The 21660-nt window shown below is 41.4% G+C and overlaps 1 protein-coding gene across 1 annotated transcript in view; it reads right to left on the reverse strand.

Annotated features, from left to right (window-relative positions):
• The window catches only part of JADE2 (jade family PHD finger 2), a 184862-nt gene that overhangs the window by 156524 nt on the left and 6678 nt on the right, over window positions 1–21660 (reverse strand). The window contains exons 2-3 of the mRNA XM_056857241.1: window positions 7470–7527; window positions 319–404 (exon numbers count right to left, since the gene is read on the reverse strand). Coding sequence (XP_056713219.1) covers window positions 319–404; window positions 7470–7527 — 144 coding nt within the window. The remainder of the gene's footprint in view (window positions 1–318; window positions 405–7469; window positions 7528–21660) is intronic.

The following is a 21660-nucleotide window of genomic DNA, read 5'->3' on the forward strand; positions in this document are numbered from 1 at the left end:
ACACTGAAGGGTCTCTGAATGTTGGTGAGTACACAGGGATCAAGGGTTTAGGATTCCTTCCTGATCCCCCGCAAAGAATTAGATACTGGCCTTCCCTTTTCAGAATTTGGGGTGGTTGTGATTAGAATCTGGGAGCACATGAGATCTAGATCAGCCCCTTCCTGATGCTCACTGGCGAAATACCATGACATACCCAAGTCACTGCCTGAGGCCTGTATCACAACAGCCTCGGTGGATATGGTGCCACCACTCTAGGAACTGCATAGGCATCAAAAACACCACCATCCAGGCTGAGCAGAAGCATGAAACACAACTAACCTCTGAGGGTTTCTTCTCCTTCTGTCTTGACCAACCAGATTTTGTATTTGGGATTTTGGAGCATCTTGAAGTTGACGTTGTCTGGCCTTTACAAGAAAACAAGGTAGAGGGGTGAGAAGAACAGGCATGATATAAAGAAAAGTCTAGCTTCAGCCTAAACAATGTACAAAGAACTCTAGAACGCCTCTGTTTCTGCAGTTTTCATAACACAGCACTTATATACGCAGGCAGCATCAGGAAGCTACACAAAACGCAGGGTTAAGGTGTTCCCAGTATGACACTAGCCGTGCAAAGCTAAACAAAGTTACACTCTTCTCACCACATTGAAATCAAGGGGCTCAGAAGGGTTTAATTCTGGTTAGGATTGCACCCTAACAGCAGAATCCTATGCAAACTTACTCCAGAGCCTCAACAGGGCTTAGACTGCAGTAACTCTTCATAGGATTGTACGGTAAGATTCAAAAACACTGAAACTCATAGCGGATGAGCTGACCTGTGCAAGATTTCACAGCGGAAGGCCCTCTCTTCATGAAGCACAATGTACAATGTACCTAACAGACCACTAAACAGACCACTTAGTCCCAAACTATAGCAGAGAGCTCTGCAGTGAGCTAAAGGCAACACAGCAGATGAGATTTAAGGGACGTTTATTGTATGGATGTGTTTTTTTCACTTCCTTTAACTTTTGTACAGGGTTGGGAGGTTTCAGAACCATGTACACGAGGCTTTTCAGCAACAGCTCTCCAAGAACCAAGTGTTGTTTCACACAATGTACTAGGAGTAATATTAAGAGCATAAGAAAAGCCATGCTGGATCAGACCAAGGCCCATCAAGTCCAGCAGTCTGTTCACACAGTGGCCAACTAGGTGCCTCTAGGGAGCCCACAAACAAGATGGCTGCAGCAGCACCATCCTGCCTGTGTTCCACAGCACCTAATATAATAGGCATGCTCCTCTGATCCTGGAGAGAATAGGTATGCATCATGACTAGTGTTCATTTTGACTAGCAGCCATGGATAGCTCTATCCTCCATGAACATAGCCTTCCAAGTTGGCAGCCATCACCACATCTTGGGGCAGGGAGTTCCACAATTTAATTATGCGTTGTGTGAAGACATACTTTTATCTGTTTTGACTCTCTCAACCCCCAGCTTCAGCAGATGACCCCACATTCTAGTATCATGAGGGAGAAAAGCATCTCCCTGTCCACTCTCTCCACACCATGCAGAATTTTATAGACCTCTATCATGTCTCCCCTTAACCGCCTTCTTTCTAAGTTCAACAGCCCTAAGCGTTTTAAAATGAACCTTTCTCCTACCTGCCTTCAACTGTTTTCTGGCTCAGCACTAGTGGATTCCATGTGCTGCTAACTTCAGAACTGCCTGGAATTCGAGAATGGTGGGCCTCCAATTGGAGCTGCCGCCCCTTGAATCAGTTGGTAAATTCACAGCTTCCATCTAACATTAAATAACACTTGGCACAAGCAGCAAGTCTCACATTAAGTAAATTAAATCCCATCCAACCCCTTTCAAGTCTGTTATCTGGAAAAATTAATTATTTCAAATGACCTCAGTAAAGAGCATTGGCTATTTATCAGCATACCTAATTACCCGAACAGTTTGGGCATTTCTAGGACCAATAGGCTCTAACTATCCAACTTTATGTTTCAAGTATGGGGAGAAAACTGGTGACAGCCAATGTCCCTTCTGCATCTCAGCCATGAAGACTGCTCTTGGAGCCTGGCCTCCTCCCACTACATGAACCATTTATAAGCCGTGGTATCCAAAAACCCTTTTAAAGCGATGTTTTTTATAACATTTTCAAACTCTTAATACATCGCTGGGAATACAAAGTGCGGTAACCCCCATAGTTGCATGTCACTAAAGAAAGGAACGCAGACTTTTGTTGAACCTGGGCAACCATAATAGGTTGTTCCTGAGTGGTGAAGCTTAAGTATTCACCATGGCAGTTAAAAAATGTCCTATTATTGTGCTGTAGTATCCTACCAATAAATCTGCTGAAGGCATAAAGAGTTTTCCCATGTTTCCCTCCATTGCGGCAGCTCTGTTTGACCTCCAGAAAGATAATTCCTTGGGTGGCAGTGGGTAATAGCTTCAAGGCAATCTTTCAAAACTGGGTGAGTGGGCAAAAACATGGCAAATGAAGTTCAGTGTGGGTAAGGCAAGCTGATGCATACTGGAACAAAATAACCTAACATTAAATATATGCTGAAGGAGCCCCGTGGCGCAGAGTGTTAAGCTGCAGTACTGCAGTCAAAAGCTCTGCTCACGACCTGAGTTTGATCCCAATGGAAGTTGGTTTCAGGTAGCCGGCTCAAGGTTGACTCAGCCTTCCATCCTTCCGAGGTCGGTGAAATGAGTACCCAGCTTGCTGGGGGTAAAGGGAAGATGACTGGGGAAGGCACTGGCAAACCACCCCGCAAACAAAGTCTCCTTGGAAACGTCGGGATGTGACGTCACTCCATGGGTCAGGAATGACCTGGTGCTTGCACAGGGGACCTTTACCTTTTTAAATATATGCTGACGGGGAGTCTGCACTGCCTTGCTGTAGTGGCTAACTCAATGAAAATGTTGACTCAGCATGCAGTGCAGGTGAAAAAGGCAAACTCCATGTGGGCAATTTTTTAGGAGAGGGACTGAAATTAAAATACCAATATTGTAAAGCCCTTGTATAGAGCTATGATTCATCCTTATTTGGAATACTATGTGCACTTCTGGTCACTGTAGCTCAAAAATGATATTGCAGAGCTGAAAAAGGACAGAAGATTGCAACCGAAATGATTAAAGAACACCTTTCATATGAGGAATGGCAGAAGTGTCTTGGACTTTCCATCTGGAAAAAAGATGGCTAGGTGGGGACATGCTAGAGGTTTATAAAATTATGTATGGGATAGAATAAATTGTTAGAAAGAGCTTTTTTCTCTCTCCCTTAATACGAAAAACTCAGGGCACCAAATCAATTTGATTGGCAATAGGTACAGGATAGACCAAAGGAAATACTTCTTTACTCAATAAGCAGTTGAACTATGGAATTCACTGTCAGTGAATATAACATTGGCCACAAGCAAAGGTGGCTTTAAAAGTGAATTAGATTTATGGAGGACAGAGGGTCCATCCATGGTTACTATCCATCTACAGAGGCAGCATCAGGGAAAGACCTTGGCCTCTACGCCCTGTATTCTGGCCCTCCGTGGAAACTTGTTGGCCACTGTGTGAAACAGGATTCTGGAATCGATGGACCACTGGTCTGATACAGCAGGGTTCTTCTTATGAAACCATTTATTTGGCGATCCCTTCCTTCATAACTGTGATAATCATAAAGCCTCCTGATAATCAGCCATTGTGAATAATCGATAATGTCTTCATATCCCGAAACTGTGGTTATCCCATAGTCACATTAAATTATGAGTGCTGTGGGATGGAAAATTTCCCGATGCTATATTTTTGTGGGGAAAATATCCATCCCACATATGTAAATACAGTCTGTCTATAGTTGTCACGGCTGTTGTGCTGCAAACCAGCCATGGTAGATGGGCTAAATGTGGGATATGAAGCATGGACAACCCCCAATGCTTGTACATGGTTCAGGCTTGTACATGGGAGATTTGCCTTCTTTTGGTAACACTATTTAAATTTTGCTAACATTTTTAAAATATTTAAATTATTAACTTAAATTTTAATGCAAAAATTTTTGATTCAGATTTTCCTGGATACTAACTGGATATTTCCTGGACACTGTACTAACATTGGTTATAACAAAAACAAAACAAAAACTCTTCATCACAATACATTAAGCCATACCTGAAGTTCTAAAAGAGAGTATTAAGGCAAAGACTTGAAATGAACAAAGATGGTTTTAGAACCACTTTGATTATAACAGTGGCCTTGCTATAGATGTCTAAGGTTGTAGAGAACAGAACTTCAAACACGGTCTTCAGTGACAAGGTAGTATGTGTGCTGATATAACAATAACAGTATTGGAAGAGAAGTTTGAGTGGGGTCTTGCTAAAGATGATTACCAAATGACAACTACAAACATTTTTAGATATGGTGAAAACATGAGGTCACCAGTGAAGCAGTCTAGCAAGAGCTCTTGTGGGATCTCAAGTGTCCTCAACAAGTCCTTCACTTCACTGGTCACTAAGGACACTTTGCCAGAAGTGCTCAGTGCCCTAGACAAGTGGTCACAGAATGTGTCTATTATACAGTTTCCAGAAAGCCAAAGATTGCAAATTGCTGTTAATTATATAGCCCTTGTCCAATTTGATTTAAGATGCTAGACAGGGGTATATGATAAACCATCCATTTGTTGATGGTGCCAATATGTATTTTAAAAGAACTGTCTTTCCACTTAAAACAGTTTAGAACTCTTTTAAGAGACTTTGCGGTGATCCTTTCCAGAACTAGACAGCACACCTCTAAAACTTTTTTAAAATAGTCTCTTCTCAGGCAGCAAGATTACACCCACCCCTTTCCTTGATAAAAGAAGGGTTCAATATGACTAGAGTTAGTGTGCTGCTAGAGAAAGTCATAACTCTCATTGCATAGATCTTTCAATCTGAAAAGATCTTTGTTACTTGACTTTTTTCAGTTAAATCATAAACTATAATTTTAAGCTATGGTTTTTTTTTCTCCGACAAGAACAGGCTCCATTTTATTCCGAAGTGAGGGGGGCAAAATGTCTTACCCCGTGACACTTCTGCCTTATGTTTAGGCTGAGATGTGGGGTCAAATATTTTCCAGAGGTTTCTTTAATTTTAATTTTATTTTATTGGCAAATTTTGCATTTTTAAAGATTCCTTGTTTCATATTAACAATGAAAGGGTTCTAATAATACATTATTAGGCAAGTATGGTAATTCCAAATTTGTTATTTAAAAGGGATTATCCCTAGGAATTGTTTGAGAGAGCACGTTTATGTTTTACTGATTTGAAAATGGGAAAGGGGAAAATACAACCACAAGTGCATGTAAATAATCCAAACAATAATTCATCTGATTAAACAACCACTTTAATAGCATATCACACACAGTTCTTTGGGTGTGCTAAAATCAGCGCAAGACCCAACATGAGGAAAGACCCAACATGAGACAGATTTACTCACTAAAGGAAGCCACAGCCTTCTGTTTGCAAAACCTGAGTGAGGCTGTTAACGACAGAACTTTCTGGAGATCATTAATTTATAGGGTCACTGGAAGTCAGAACGGACTTGATGGCATATAACACGCACACACACTGTGTGCCATTAATTTTCAGTGCCTTCAAGTTTTTCCCTTAAATTTAAACAGGGTAAGGGAAGTACATCCTACTTTGTCTTTAAATGTTATAAGGATTATTCCAATAAAATAATTCCACATAAGAACTTTGAATTTGTTTAAATGTAACGTTTAACCCCATTTAATTTGGTTTTGGATTGTTCCTCCTAATCAAATATTTCAGTCCAAGTATTTCTTTCTATTAGGGCATAAAATTAATATGAGGTACTTCTAAAATTTGTTTACTAAAAATAAATAAGCTAAATCTGATCACATTCTCTTTAGCATTGGATAATTTTCCAGATTTTTTTCCAATTCTAATTCTTCTAGGACACCCGTATCACTGTATCTAGTAGTGCAATCCTAAAGAGAGTCACACCCTTCTAAGGCCTTCTAATTTTCTTCAATAGACATAGAAGGGTGTAACTCTGCCTAGGATTGCACTGTAGGACTTCTTGATCTCATCTGGTACGTGACCTCATCACTAGCATTTGTAATGACATTGTTCCTGGAAGTCGTGCCACCATAAGTAAATCTATTTTTATTTATTTAGGTGTACTCTTACTCTGCTTTTTTCCTCCTTGTCAAAGTGGCCCAACTTAATTGCTGACCAAGGACCTAGTCTTACCATAACCACAGAAAAACCCTGCAGTTTTGTACCAGCGCTTTTAAGGGTTAAATCTTTATTTAATCAAAGTATTAAACAGCACAGCCTTATCTCTGTTGGACTTTGGTATTTATGCAGTAGGTGATATTTTAGCTGTTGACAAATGCTCTCCCGCAGAGTAACTATAAACACAACTATGACCTTCGTTTTCCAGGAAGATGGTAGCTGCCTATTGTCACACTGTTTTAACTGCCTTGCTGCTTGCTTAAAGGTAACCAGGTGTTAGAGTTACTGGGTTGGAAAGGACTTGGATCTTTGCTGTGTTGTCGGTCCCCCCCCAATCCTTGTGTGCCAAAATCCCAGGATGCAATCCACTGGCCTGGTTACATTTGCGCCCTATAACAGCATATGCTCATGTTATCGGTCCAACACATATTCTATGACCTAAACAAATTCCTTCAGGTTACCTAGTTAACCCCAAGTGCAATTTATTTTATTTTGCCCATTCTGCCCTTGGTGTGATGAGCCAAATCTGGACATTTTACTGATGAGGACTGAGGCAGAAAGATCACTTTAAGGTAGTTGTACAACAAAGGGGGTTACCGCACTAGGTATTCCCAGCGATGTATTAAGAGTTTGAAAATGTTATAAAAAACATCGCTTTAAAAGGGTTTTTGGATGCCACAGATAAAAAATGGTTGGAAGACGTCTTCACAGCTAAAGGGGCCAAAGTGCGAACAGTATTTTTTATAACATTTTCAAACTCTTAATACATCGCTGGGAATACATAGAAAGTGCGAACAGTTTTTTTTATAATGTTTTCAAACTCTTAATACATCCCTGGGAATACATAATGCGGTAAACCCCAAAGTCATGAAGTAGCTTCATTTCAAGCAGCTTTCTTCACCTGAATCTAAGTGCCTCTTGAGTACACTCTCATGTGAAAAGAAGGTCTGCAGTGTGCTGTCTAATAAGAGCTTTGGTCTCGGTCAAAGTTTTGTAATCAACTTTATAGTTTCTTCTTGCCTACAACGTTCACAGGAAGTGAAGGACATTTACATCAAACAAAAGCACCCATAACAAGATATTAACTTCCTATATGCCAGTACCCCAATTTCGAAAAGCAATACCCTGAGTACAATTTATTGTTCAGTGACTACCCGGTGAAATGTAGCTTTCCCAGCTGTCTGCAAAGTAATTATTCAAATGGTTTCCCTGCTGGAGGTGAATCGTTTAGTTCTCTTGTTCAAAGCCTTGAATTAAAGGTCTTACTGTCAGTGGTGTCTGAGTTATCGCTGCTGATCGAGTACTTTCGCCGTTTCTCTTCCATCTGTAACAAAAGAAATTGAACATTACACTTAGAGTTCAGGAAACTCATTATGGTGCCAAATCACTGTTATCTCAGGATACCCACACATCGCATTAACCCAACCATACCAAGTGAATACTTAGGCTAATGACAGAGAATTACCAAAGGGCTTAACAAGTGAAAAAGAACATCACTGAGCCATTGCAGTTTAAGGCATAGCAACATATTTTCTTCCAAAACTCTTTTTCACCTGGATGTATAATGCTTGTATATTTTTATCCGGTAGTGTTCATGGCAACCATAACTATCTTATACCAAATTTACACCAAAGGAATACCCATTACTGTGGCACATAAAATTCAAGAACACTATGTATCTAAATAGTAACATGAATATTACAACACTTGCTTCCATGACTTGGGCAGTGGAGCAAACCAGGAAACTAAAGTTTGGTGCAATTCCTTTGGAAAGTATCTGAGGCCTCATCACAGATCTTTGGCATGATTATTTTGATTTGCAGAGCTTCTATTTAAGGATTAAAAGAACATTTTGGGGATTAGGATGCCTGGGTTACATTCAGCTGTCACAATTAATGTGATCTGTCACAGTTAGCGATCTGAATGATCCAGAAACGCTCAGGATCACATGCTCCCTCCTTCTTCCCTCACACAGAGCTGAGATTGATCTTCCTGATCTAACCACATCTTGAAGACTTCCTGATCAGACCACAAGTCTGAGGATGAACCAGGCTTCATCATGAACAAGCTTTATCTGTGACATCCGATTATAGCCCTGCACTATGGAAAATGTGTGAATGGCAGATGAAGGCTTGGGTAAGCAAATAGCCACACCAATAGCTGCTTAAAATCCAAACTGCACAGTAGCTGCTCCCTGGAGTGAGCTAATTTCACCATACCAATAATATTCAAGGGCTATCCATCAAGGTTTTAGAACGGAACCGTGGATACTTATCTTGAGGGTTCCTTCTGCTCTGAGTTAAGGAGGGCATCTTGAAGCTTGGGTGATTCCCACTGGCTGCTCAGGGAGGCAGGAGTAATCTCTCCACTTCCTGTCTCCCAGGCAGAAATCTCCTGCTAAGTTTAAATTCTTTTCGAGCTAACAAGAAGGACAGGAAGGAATACAAAGAACATACAACCTTAATGAGAACAGCTGAAGACTCTGTCATAAGAGAAGATGTAGGAACAATAGAAAAAGAAAAAGAAAAAGAGCTGAATCTGTTTTCTTTTTCTTTTTCGAGGAGATGTATCGAGTCAGTCCTCTGCACTTGTGCTTAACTGCTTAACCATTGATAGTTCCAGGCATGCAATTGCTCTGTGACTTGCTCAACATGCTGTCTGAATATTAATCCATACTGTTCCTCTTTTCTTCACTCTCGTTTGGGCAAGCAAGATGCCCTCTTACCTCAGAGCAGAAGGAACTCTCATGGTAAGTATCAAAGTTTCCATTCTCACTTTGAGGAGGAGGGCATCTTGAAACTTGGGACTTCCATAAGCAGTGTCCCTTGATCCAGGTGGAAAATTAATTTCATTCACCACATTTTTAAATCCTCTGTCCAAAGGCTGCATTGGCTGAAGAGAGTGAATTTAACTTGTAATGCCTGACGAAGGTTGAAATAGCGGACCATGTAGCCGCCTTGCAGATCTCTTCCACAGAAGCTTAGCAATTGAAGGCAGTGGAGGTAGCTGTACTCCGACCAGAATGTGCAGTGATGCCTGCAGGTACAGGAATATTACTGGCCTTGTAGGCTTGAAATATATACTGCCTGTATATGATATGATAACTGATTGCTGACCTAGACATCTTGTCCTCTTGTTGGGGGAAGTCAGTGATATGAATAAGGAGTTCGTTTTCCTAAAGGACTCTGTACATTTTATGTATATACAAAGTGCCCTTCGTAGGTCTAATGTGTGCCACACCTTCTCGTCATGTTTCGAGCGTGGGCATAACAACGGTAGATGAATCTCTTGTGAAAAAGGGGGTTGACTTTGGGAATAAAGGTGGGGTCCGGTTGAAGAACCACTTTATCCTTATAAAAAATACATAGCCCTTTTCTAGCCAATAATGCTCCTAATTCGGATATCTTACGTGCTGAAGTCACCGCTGTTAGGAAGAGGATCTTCATGCGTAGCCACTAAAGTAAAAACTCTCTTAAAAACTCTTTTGCACTGGCGCAAAAACTCCGTGCATTCCTCATAGGGTTGCACAGGAGATACGCCACCTAAAAGGGCCACTAATGCCAGCATTAGCTGCCCGGATGCTGGCACCGGGGGGGGGGGGGCAGACGCCGGCGCGGAGCCTTCCTGGCCTCCTAAGGGCTTTCACCCTGGAGGCTCAGGAATGCGCTGGAAGAGTGTCGGACTAGTGTCTGGGAGACCCACGTTCAAATCCCCACTTGTGCCACGAAAGCTCTCTGGGTGACCTTGAGCCAGTCGCATTCTCTCAGCCTAAACTGCCTCAAAGGGTTGTTGTGAGGATAAATGAACGGTGTGGGCTGCTTTGGATCCCCACTGGGAAGAAAGGTGCGGTAAAAATGAATAAAATAAAATGAAATAAAAATGAAATAAATAAAATAAAGTCTTCTCAACTATCAAAATTATGCCCAGATGAGTTTACTCTCTCTTTTTACACTGGGTTGTTGTGAAATGCAGCTACAGAAATTTATGTTCATGCTTAAATTCTCTGTAGGAAAAAGGTTAATGGACCAACCTCCCACTATGTTTCTTTAATTACATACACTATAATATGAAATGGCTTGCTGAATTGGACTTCATTTTATTAATTTTTACAACTGTGTCTGCTATATGCTGCATTCACATGTCTACGCATAACAACTCATGCATGTGTCTCACTGTGCATCAGTGTTTTTATATTCACAGCTATTTCCAGAGTTGGTTTGTTCTTCTGTCTGTGAATTATGTGTGGCCCGCTCACATGCTCTGCCAAAAAGGAGTATCCTGTACACAGTTTGGTTTCAAATGGCCATCACTTGGCTAATGATTTATGTCAACAGTCAATGACCTAAGAACAAATTTAGGATGGAACTAAACTCTGGGTACTTAAGAAAACCTCTTCAGCTGACATTTCAGTGGGGAAATCTTTTATGTACGTTATTTATTTGCTATGCTTATATGCTGCCTTTAACAAAGGGTTCTCAAGCTGTTCACAAAACTGTGGTAAAAATACCCGTCTTTACTACAGTTTAATTATAATGCAAAATATTATTAACAAACTGGTCCTCAAAGATTCACAAAATAGCACTGGTGCTCTGGCAGCCTCCCCTGTATCAGCTCACACACAGTGGGAACGTGAGCACATATCTCAATGGCCAGCTTGAGCAACCTTTGGTGGCATTCCTACACAGTACTGAAGAAAAATGCCTATAAACCTCTCTCATACCTAAGAGAAGGAAACTTGCCAGCTACACAGTCGCATGCCAACAGATTACACCTACATGGTACAGCACTGACTGGTGTATACACAGCATTTGTGTGCAGAGCCCACAGGTCACATGTACATCAAAAGCAGATTGTCCTGCAGTGTATATGCGACAGAGATATGGCCCAAGCTATTTACAGGATTGATAGGATTCTATTTTTACCTTTTTAAAACAATAGCTGTGAGTAATCCAAAGCACTTTTTGGATTTCCAGATTCAAGTGATCGATTATTGATAATCAGTTAGATCCACCTGTTAAAAAATATCTACTGAGCAGTGCAATCAGAGCACATATATCCTCGCTACAACCCCTGTACATTGCACTCCCCTTAAAGCTAGTTACTCTAACAACAGGTACAACATCTCATCCCACTTGCATCAGGGGACATTCAGGATGCAGCAGTAACTGCATCTTCTCCATAAGCATTCATTTGCCAGAAGAGCTGAACAGCTGCTTACCCAGTCACTGGATTCAAAACCAAATCTCTACTACCTGCATAAACAGTTGAACATCCAAATTACTAACCTCTTATATCAAAAGATAAATCAAGGCACCACACTGTCTTAGCAGAACTGCAAATACGGTTTCACTCTGAGACATATAATACATTTCATGAGATATGTGTTTTAGATTCAGCTTTCCCCTTTAAAACACATAGTACTGGTTGCAGTTTGGAGAATGTGCATGTAGTTTTAACTTTCAACGCCATGGAAAAAGAGGCAGCTATAGCTCTCTCTGACTGTTCCAATGCTCAATCCTGTTACTTACCACCTCTTCCTCCAGAAATTGTCTAGCACATCACAACACAAAGGGAAGAGAAGGGTGAAAAGGAGAAATGTGTGAAATATGTGAGGAGTACCTTTTAAAAATCCATTTATTTAGCTATTTAGGCCATACTTTTCTCCCCAACGGGGACCCAAAGAGGCTTACAATGTAATTCTCCACTATTTTATCCTCACAACAACAACCTTATGGGGGAGATTAGACTGAGAGTGGGACTGCCTCAAGGCCACCTTGGCAGCTGCCATGGCTGAGTGGGGACTCAAACCCAGGTCCTCCCAGGTCCCAGTCTGGTATTATAATGGCTACATAGTGCTGGTTTTTCACTGCATCTTGGGATTTTAAGGTACACAACAATTCATTATGTTGTAACCTGGCAATCCTAGGAGCTAAGGGCCTGATCTTTTCCTGTGAATTTTTTTCTGTGCATTTGCAAGGGAAATGCTATGTTCAAAGCAGTGCAAGTGTTTTATATGCAAGTAATACTCAAGTAAAAATACCTCATTGAGTAAGTTTTATATGCAAGTAATACTCAAGTAAAAAATACCTCATTAAGCCCACCAGGCTAGTATTCTGTCAGATACCAATGCCTAGACACTATTTGCTCCACGTTTTTAGGATCAAGGAAGGAAAGAACAACAAAACTGTGGAAAACAGTTTTGTTTGTGGTTTAATCACAACAGCCATTAGGAGAAAATTGCACTTGATGACAAGACCACAGGATGCTATTATCGCTCAGAGAAGATGACAATCTGCAGAGGAATTCCCATAAATACTAAATCATAAAATCTTAAGCACTGCCTTCATTTCCAGCACATGGGCAATGTTTTACCATACCACTATGAAAGATAATAACAGCGAAGTAACATAAACATTTTTACTGACAACCCTGTGATAGAGAATTGCCCTGTCAAAACATGATTAAAATTGCTTCTTGACAATATGGTTATATCAATACTTTCCTCCAGTAATTCAAGGGAACAGCTGTTATTAAACTAGCCTTGCACTTCAGGGCCATTAGATTTCGGAGAGAGAAAAAGATACTGCAGATGGATTGAAGACAGTTTATGATGCTTAAACTCCAACTGAACATCTTCCTATAGCTTTTTGCTGACCAGGTCATTTTTGTGTGTGTATGTGTGTCTACCCACCCCCCAAAGAGTACTGCCAGCTTTGACCTAAATGGAGATAAATAAGAGACGAGAGATTCCAGAGATTTTAAGATCTCCAAGGGTAATATTCTTGTTGTTTAAAACTAACACCAATCTAACCAGAAGAAAAATATAGTTAAGAATGTGAATCAGATCTACTGATTCATAAAATTCTACTGACTTAAAGAGAGCTGCATCACCTTATACCGAGAACTTTATTCCTTGGTGGCACAAATATAAACCTAAATTCAGTGTCCTATATTCACTGTCCTAAATTCAGTGTCCCCTACTTCAACAGTAGGAGAAGTTCTGTGCATGCATCCCTCTGCACTGAAAGTGCTAATACTTCCATTGAACTGAATGGGGAAGCCCTTGAAAGCAGAGGAGCGCCATGAATATGCACTGAAGCTCTGGAGTCTTCATGCCTGCACCAATTCACTGGGTTGGTAAGTTAAGTGACCTGACCAACATGACCAAGCTTAAATGATACCAAGAACTCCTTATCCTATCCAACTTTCCATCTAACTAGCTAAAAGGTTCCCATTCACTCATATTTGTATAGTGCTCAAAAAGCCTTTTTAACAGGAAAAAATCCCCATCATTGTAAGCATTTATATAGAGTTTTAGTATGTCCAAAATGCTTCATATAGATTATCTCTGTATACTTTAATATTATACTGTAAAGTAGATGCGTCCTGACCTGGATAGCCCAGGCTAGTCCAACCTTGTCAAACTTCAGATGCTAAGCAGGGTTGGCCCTGGTTAGTATTTGTATGGGAGACCATCAAGGAAGTCCAGGGTCACTATGCAGCCACAGGCAATGGCAAACCACCTCTGAACGTCTCCTGCCTTGAAAACCTTATGGGGTCACCATAAGTCAGCTGTGATTTGACGGCAAAAGAAAGTATGTAAGCACTGCATGTATACAGACCAGTGCATTTAATGATGCACAAATTTTACTAGGCAAGTGCCTATTTCTACAGGTGCATGAACTATGCAGCTAAGGATGTCTTTACCACTCTCCTGCTGCATTCGTCACAATCTATTTAAAAGAGAATGAGAGCTGTATTTGCCTTTTGCATTGAGCTGTGTTTGCCTTTTGCATTTACTGTATGTTAAGAGCACAGGCATTTATCAGCGTTTGTTCAATCAGGCTGGCACATTGCAGGGGCAGAAGCAGACTTTCCTTGTCAGTGTTTCTTGCATAGCAAAAATCATGCAAGCGGGGCTGAGTGGGAAGCCCCAGTGTTGGCAGTGATTCCACCAATCAGCAGAAAATCAGCCTTACATACACCGACGACTACTGACATTGCACCTGGCCGATGAATGCATCTTGTGCAAGTTGTATAAGGGTAAGGAAATATGGGCTGAAGACCTTATTCTTCAGCATTATATGATGTGTTCCTACAGCACTCCAAAAGAAACAAGAATAATTTTTCAAAGGTTATATTGAAAGGGACCTCTCACAGCCAACTGCAACTGTGTTCGCCTTGTTTGACTTGGAAGTAGAATGGCTGAGTCAATCCTGCCAGGCTCTGAGTGGTATATGTGGCTGCACAGACTCTAAATAACCACAACCTGCTGATTAGATTACTATGTTACTCCATCTAGCAGAGGAGATGGCATTCCCTACATTCTTGACGCGACTTTACCCGCTAGCCATTTCATTCTCTCAGGCAGAGAAAATGTAGACAGATCTACAATGGCTTGTATCCTCAGTCATGTTTATTTGAAAACTTTCACTCAGGGACAGAAGAATTTCCTTGCCACATCATAAAGAGGCATCCAAGTCCAGCACTGTGTTTTTAGCAACAACCAATCCAGAGACCTCCAGAAGCTCAAACCCAGTTTGAGGGTAATGGCCACAGAGATATGACAGCACGGGGGAGGAAGGATTGAGGGGAGGAGTCCCCCCCCCCGGGAGGTTTTTAAATTTTTCCTACAGAAAAAAAATTAAATTTGGGGAGACACTGAAAAAAAAATCCCTTTGAACTTCTTTGGAATGGCTGACTTTTAAAAAGTTTTGCTCAAAATTCTCAGAAGTGTATAATATACAAAAATTGAGAAAGTCCTCAGACTTTTTCACACTGCACATTTGGGAAGAATGAAACATTTTGTTAAGACAAGACAAGGTTTTTCTCACTCTAAAACAGAAAATATTTCGTTGGTTTCTGCAGTGCTCCCCCAAAAATGTCAGACTTTTTCACATTATACATTTTGAGTATAAAAAACAATGCCTTAAGAAGTATTTTACTCATTCTAAAAGAGAAAATACTTCAAAGAAGGATTTTGCTCCCCCAAATTTTCCAGTTTTCTCACTGGAAAAATGAGGAGGCAAGTCCTCAGAAAAAGGTGGGAGTGGCAGTTCACCCCCCCCCCCCACCATTCTGTTTATCTCCCAGGTCTTCATCTTTCTATTGTTAACTCAATATCCAAAACCACTGATAGCCCCTAATACTGTGATGATATGAAGGCTGTTCCAAAGTCACAATAATGCATCTTCCTGAGTTATCTACAAAAACATACTTTCCTTTTTCAACTTTCATTGTTTCCTACTTCCCGGATGGCAAAAACTAAAGTATATGTCCGTAGATCCCACAGAATGCAGGAGTCTGCATCATTCTCTGTGTCTTGTATTGAGTATATATGCAATTTTGTTTGACCTATTGGTCTAAACTTCACAAATAGGTCAATTTACAAAGTACCATTGTGATAAATAAGTTCAAAGGGATTGATAAGAAAATGACTGCTTATACTTCAATTGTTCCCCAAATTTATACATATTCCCAGAAAACAAAGGCTTCCCCCACAACCCATGGCTTCAAAATTTCTAGAAAACGTATATCTCTAGATGGCCCTCTGATGCAGGCTGTCCCCTGGCATCTTCTATTCAGTTGGTATTGCCAATGAACATGGAAGTTCCATTAAACTATCAAAGCTAATAGCCATTGAATATCTCCCAACTTGTTATACATACCCTAAAAATATAAATGTGATATAACAGTATAAATGCCTACACAAGTCATGTATTTAGAAATGCCTAGTAGCCAACTCTAGAACTCCCATCTCAAGCTCCACAGCTTTCGAAAAGTTATTTTGTATGCATCTGACAGGATCCTGCATAAAATGCTTGACAACTAGTAACATCTCTGCATTAAATTCTTCCCACAGTTCAATTAGCAACCCTGTCCAGTACAGAAATAAGCTTTGTAGCAGCATTAGGATGCACACAGCCATTGCCTCAATAACAAAGTCCTCCCCCACCCCAAGATGACAACAGTAACAGCAGGGGACACTTTCTAAGACTTCCCCATATGGCAGGTCACGAAGAAGCTGAATGAGATGCTAATAAGACCTAACAGTTCTTTTGACTAGAAAGTCTCTCCCAAAGCGGCACTCTTTAACATGAAAGGGAGAATTATACAGCAACTCTAATGTGCAAATTCCTAAACCACTCCAACAGTGTGACTGGAATGTCTATCTTTAACATCTCTAATTTATTTAAATACCTGCTTAGGACAGCTAATTGCAGGAAAGGAAAAATTACTTGGTCATCAAATAATCTGGCTTTTGAACACCTTGACTATCCAGGTCTCTTCCTGGGCTCATATTTTCCCATCTCTAGTAACTTCTGACCCAATGGTGGTCAAGAAGCACACACTGAATTCTGTGTTCTCTTCAACTGCAGTGAGGCTGAAAGAAACCATTTTTCCTGTTTGTTCTTCTCACATAACTGAATTAAAAAAAGAAAACAGCACCTCCAGTGGCCTGTCAGGAATCTTCTCACTGAATCTGTAACCCTCTAGCAATCCTTTTCAGATATTTCAATTCTATTGCCCTGACCTGGACAACCCAGGATAGCTCAATCTTGTCAGATCTCAGAAGCTAAACAGGGTCAGTCCTGGTTTGTATTTGGATGGGAGACCACCAAGGAATACCTTGCAGAGACAGGCAATGATAAACCACCTCTGAATGTCTCTTGCCTTGAAAACCCTATGGCCGTGTTGGCGAACCTATGGCACGCGTGCCACTTCCGGCACGCGTAGCCCTCTCTGCCGGCACGCGCGGTTCCTCCAAGCCGCTGGCCTTTCCGGCTCTGCCCCGCCCCGGGTGATCTCCAACCAATAGAGATCAGTTCCCCTGGAAAAAATCGCCACTTTGGCAATTGGACTCTATGGCACTGAAGTCCTTTCCCAAACCCCGCCCTCCTCAGGCACCACCCCAAAAACCTCCCACTCATGGCGAAGAGGAACTTGGCAACCCTAGCCTCTCCCTCTGGGCCCCCTCTGGGGGTGGTATTCAGGTTAAATTGCCGCATTGGCACTCGGCGATAAATATGTGGGTTTTCGGTTGCAGTTTGGGCACTCGGTCTCTAAAAGGTTCGCCATCACTGCCCTATGGGATCACCATAAGATGGTGGTGGCTTAACAGTAAAACAAAAAGGGGGGAAATGATCAGTTCAGTGTCTCGTAACTTTTAAGCTGGCCTTTTTGGTTATTTTTCTAGGAAACACTTATATTTTCTTAAATAAAAAAACCATTAAAATGTTTTGCTGGAAACATAGGCACTATAATAGACAGTCGTTTACAAGATAAAAATTCTCTTTTTTTTTAATGAAGTTTTTATTTCATAACTATAAAATACAAACAAATATAAATCCCATAACAAGAAAAAAGACATAGTCAATACATTACATACATACTCCTAAACTAAAATAGACAAAAATGAGCGGTAACTGGGTGAACATATACAATTTTGTTGCCCTCTTACCATCTTCCCTAAAATACATTATTATAACTTTATGACATTGATTTTACTACTTTATAATATTGACTAAACTGCTTTTCATAAATGTCTTTCTCATAAAAATTCTCTTGAGGTTCCCTCTTCATAGGGGTGATGGGGGTGAAATCAAGACTCACTGAGGTAGTAAACTCGTATCAGGGCTTCAGTCCAGTTGGGCACTCACTACTACGTATTAAAAAAAACTCTGCACATAGACTACCATGTTTGGGAAAAGCTAGTCTAGAAGGCTTCTCCCTGACATCCAGTTTTCTATGGGGATACTTTTTGTTTGTTTGTTTTAAATTAATCACATTAGCTTCCTCCAGCAGTCTGGAGAGTTATGGCCCAAACACAAGTTTACCACCTGAGTGAGAACAAGGTCTTAGCTCACAGCACAGACAAGAGGAATCACAAATCTAAAACAAAAGTATTTGTACAGAAAGAATATAGATTAAAACATATTTTACATAGTAAAATTATTTCTGCAGTAATAAAAAACAGATTTCCAGTAATAATTATGGTGATTAGTGTGTTCCCTGAAGTTTTAATATATGTAGCTGTGCTTGCTTCTCATTATGTTAGAAAAATGTCTAAGAAAAAGAGGAAGAAGAAGGAAGAGTAAGTTTTTATATGCCAACTTTCTGTAAGGGAGAATCAGACCAGCTTACAATCACCTTCCCTTCCCCTCTCCACCTTCCCTTCCCCTCTCCCCGTGAGGTAGGTGGGGCTGAGAGAGCTGTGACTAGCCCAAGGTCACCCAGCTGGCTTCATGTGGAGGAGTGGGGAAACCAACCCAGTTCACCAGATTAGTGTCCGCCGCTCATGTGGAGGAGTGGGGAATCAAACCCGGTTCTCCAGATTAGAGTACACCGCTCCAAACCACCACTCTTAACCACTATACCACCATAATGAGGTGGGAGATAGGTGGGTAAATGTTGGATCCACATACTTTAGATGTTGTGCCACTGTAATCACTGACCTCCGGGATTGTTTTGTCCACACAGACAAATCCATAGATAAATGGATAGCTCCCACTATAGCACAATGGTAGTACAATGGAAGTACAATTACAACAACGTGTGGATCCACCCTAAGAGAGGGCCTAGCTGCTATTGAAACTAGAGAAGCACCAAGGCATCTCTGTACACCTTACACTGCACCTCTTTTGTAGGAGGCTCTCTAAATCAGACAGGCTACCCTGCAAGGGAGAGGGGACAGCTGTTTTTCCACAGCAACTACAGCATGAAGGTTAATGGTGGTTATTCATTTATATGAGATGAAAGTGCATATCCTGTTGATGTGGGCGGAAGCCTACTTTCTGCTGCTAGTGACCCCAGAACAATGAACCCCAACATGGTGCGTTTCTTGGTGATAGTTTGCTCTTTCCAAAGCAGTTCCTCATCAAAGCAAACGCTCCACCTTGTCCTTCCTCCACATCAATGGAGAAGGAGGTGCTTCAGAAGAGTCTGGGAAGCATCACTTTTGGGTGTGCAGAAAGCACCCATTCCAAAACAGCTGCCATGAAAGAAAGGTACTTGGGAGGAAACCTCCTAACCCTTTGTGGAACTTCACAACATTTTGAGATTGGACACACACCCCATGGGAGCCATCTTGTGACTGGTCCCACCCACCATGTGGTAGCCATTCTGTTGTGATGCCCACTCCTGGCTGTCAACATTTCAAACATGTCACAGGTCAACAAAGTTGGTGACACCTGCCGTAGGCAGACTTTTTGAAAAGCATATTGTTTCCTCCCCTAACTGTCCTATTAACTGCAGCCAATTTACATTGTCCCACACAAGTGAATGGGGGGGGGCGCTACTCAAGCTTGTTCCTATCTATAAAGCTCTGCCTCATTGGGACAAAGTGCGACAAACAAGCAGAGCCCAAGAACTGCTTTTTAAGTTTACAGTTTGAAACAAATTGGGCTTGGGGTTAAGACAAATCTCTCATCAAATGAAAGTTGAGAGCTCATATTGTCATCCATCTATTGTCAGCTCAGTTTATTTCCAAAATCACTAATAGAGACCAGAATTTTCCTCACAGACAAAACAGAGCTACTAACAACCATGATTTTATCCCTCATTTTCCACCTCAAGATTTTATCAAGGTCCTGCTACATTATTCTGGAATATAGCACAGGTTGAGCATACAGTGGAAGCGTCCAGCATTCACATCTAACTCCCACTGGGTAAGTATAACCAGCTGGGTAGTAGACAGCTTTTGCTAAGAATAAGAAGACATCCTTACATGAGTTGGAAACTACTGGAGTGATACTTATTTGTCAAATAGCAGACGTTATTCCTGAGGGGAAACTTAATCGCTTTGAGCAAGAATATTTAAAATAAAAAGTCAGGAGAGAAAGAGGGCATTTGTGCTAGGAATAAGAAGATGTCTAAGGAGAGAAAAAAGCAGACAAGAAAGAGAAATGAAGTATGAAGGAGCTAAGATGTCCAAACCTGGGGGATTGCTGTTATATAGCAGGGATTCACATTACATCCTTGGTAGACTGCCAAAATTCTGATGGTATGAAGGCAAAAGTGGGAAGATCCCACCCATTAAGAATTGAGTCAGCTCACTGCAGACATGTTAATATACTTGTGGTTACCTGTACTATATGCTAGCAATGACCACAACAGCAGAGGTCAGTTTTGTTTGGTGTAGATAAGGTGACGACCATAAACACATAATGTTCTTCCTCATGCCAGTCCCCAAACTATGCTACAAATCTATCAGAAGCCATCAAGAATCTGGAGGGATTATTGTACAGAAATTTGGTGGCAATTTCCTTATTGTATAATTTAGCAATAAACAAAACTGCCCCTCCCCTGGGAGGAGAGGAAATGCAACATATCTCTAAAGATGGCACTGCAAACTGCTCTGCTCTGCAGCATGAATGGCTTGAAATACCAGCACTGTATTGGTTTCCAGAAGTTAAGATATCCTGGCAGAGCACACAGATTTCTTGAAGAATTCCCCATGCAACTGCAATGTTAGGAGCTGTTCAGTCCTTGCTCTTTGGAGTAATCAAAAGGCCAAGTTATGACACGACTATCATGTCAACAAGTTTTTTATATTAATTAGTTTTATTTTATCAACCAAGAAAACTCTTGACAGACCACTCACAGCCCATTCCTGAGCCGCAAGGATAAAAGTCCTTGTGAGGCCAGGAAGGGCATGTGCCAGCATCTGGGCCCCCTGCGCCAGCACATGTGCCACTTATGCAGCCCAGGGTGGCATGGAGGCCAGTGGGGGGGTGTCACACCATCCTTTTGGTGCTGCTGTGGCAGCGCTGCCCAGGGACGCCAACATATCCTCACACCGGTGTCCAGACAGCACACCTCCATGCACCGTCCTCCCGGGGACATTCCCGGGGCGTTCCTGCGCCAGGCCAGGGAGGAGCCGCCTTTAGGCAGCCTCCTAAGCCCTTTCAGCCCGGCAACATCCCCTTTGCCCTTACCCTGTGCAACCCTATGAATAGGTTGCATCGTTTTTTCAGGTAAGGACAAGGCTTTGGCTTCAGTGGGGGGGGGCGCGAAACCTCCTTTGGAGGCAGCGTGGCTGCGCTGCTTCCAGCCACGGCGCAGCCCTCCCCCTCAGGAATTAGCTGCCCATAGGCTAGTTAGATGGGTAAGGTGGAGGAGATGACCTTCCAAAAGCATTTTACTACTCTTCTTAGTATTAAGTTGGGGAACCAGGTGAAGTGTATCTAAGATTGTGGACCCAGGTGAAATAAGTAAGCCAGAAACCAATGAAAAAATAAACTTCCCTTTGTAACATTCAACAAGTATTTAATTTAATGGCTGGAATTGACCCTGCATTTATAATTTTTGGTCTGCCTCTGTTATGATTAAGATGCAAAGCTATAATGAATATTTTCACATGTCTAACTGCCTAAACTGCTTTCCATTCCATTTTCCTCTCTGGGAAACTTGTAATGGCTTTCAAGCTGAGCAGCAGGCCCTCTGCTGGAGGACACAA

Source organism: Euleptes europaea, chromosome 1, assembly GCF_029931775.1.
Source record: "Euleptes europaea isolate rEulEur1 chromosome 1, rEulEur1.hap1, whole genome shotgun sequence".
Classification (NCBI taxonomy): domain Eukaryota; kingdom Metazoa; phylum Chordata; class Lepidosauria; order Squamata; family Sphaerodactylidae; genus Euleptes; species Euleptes europaea.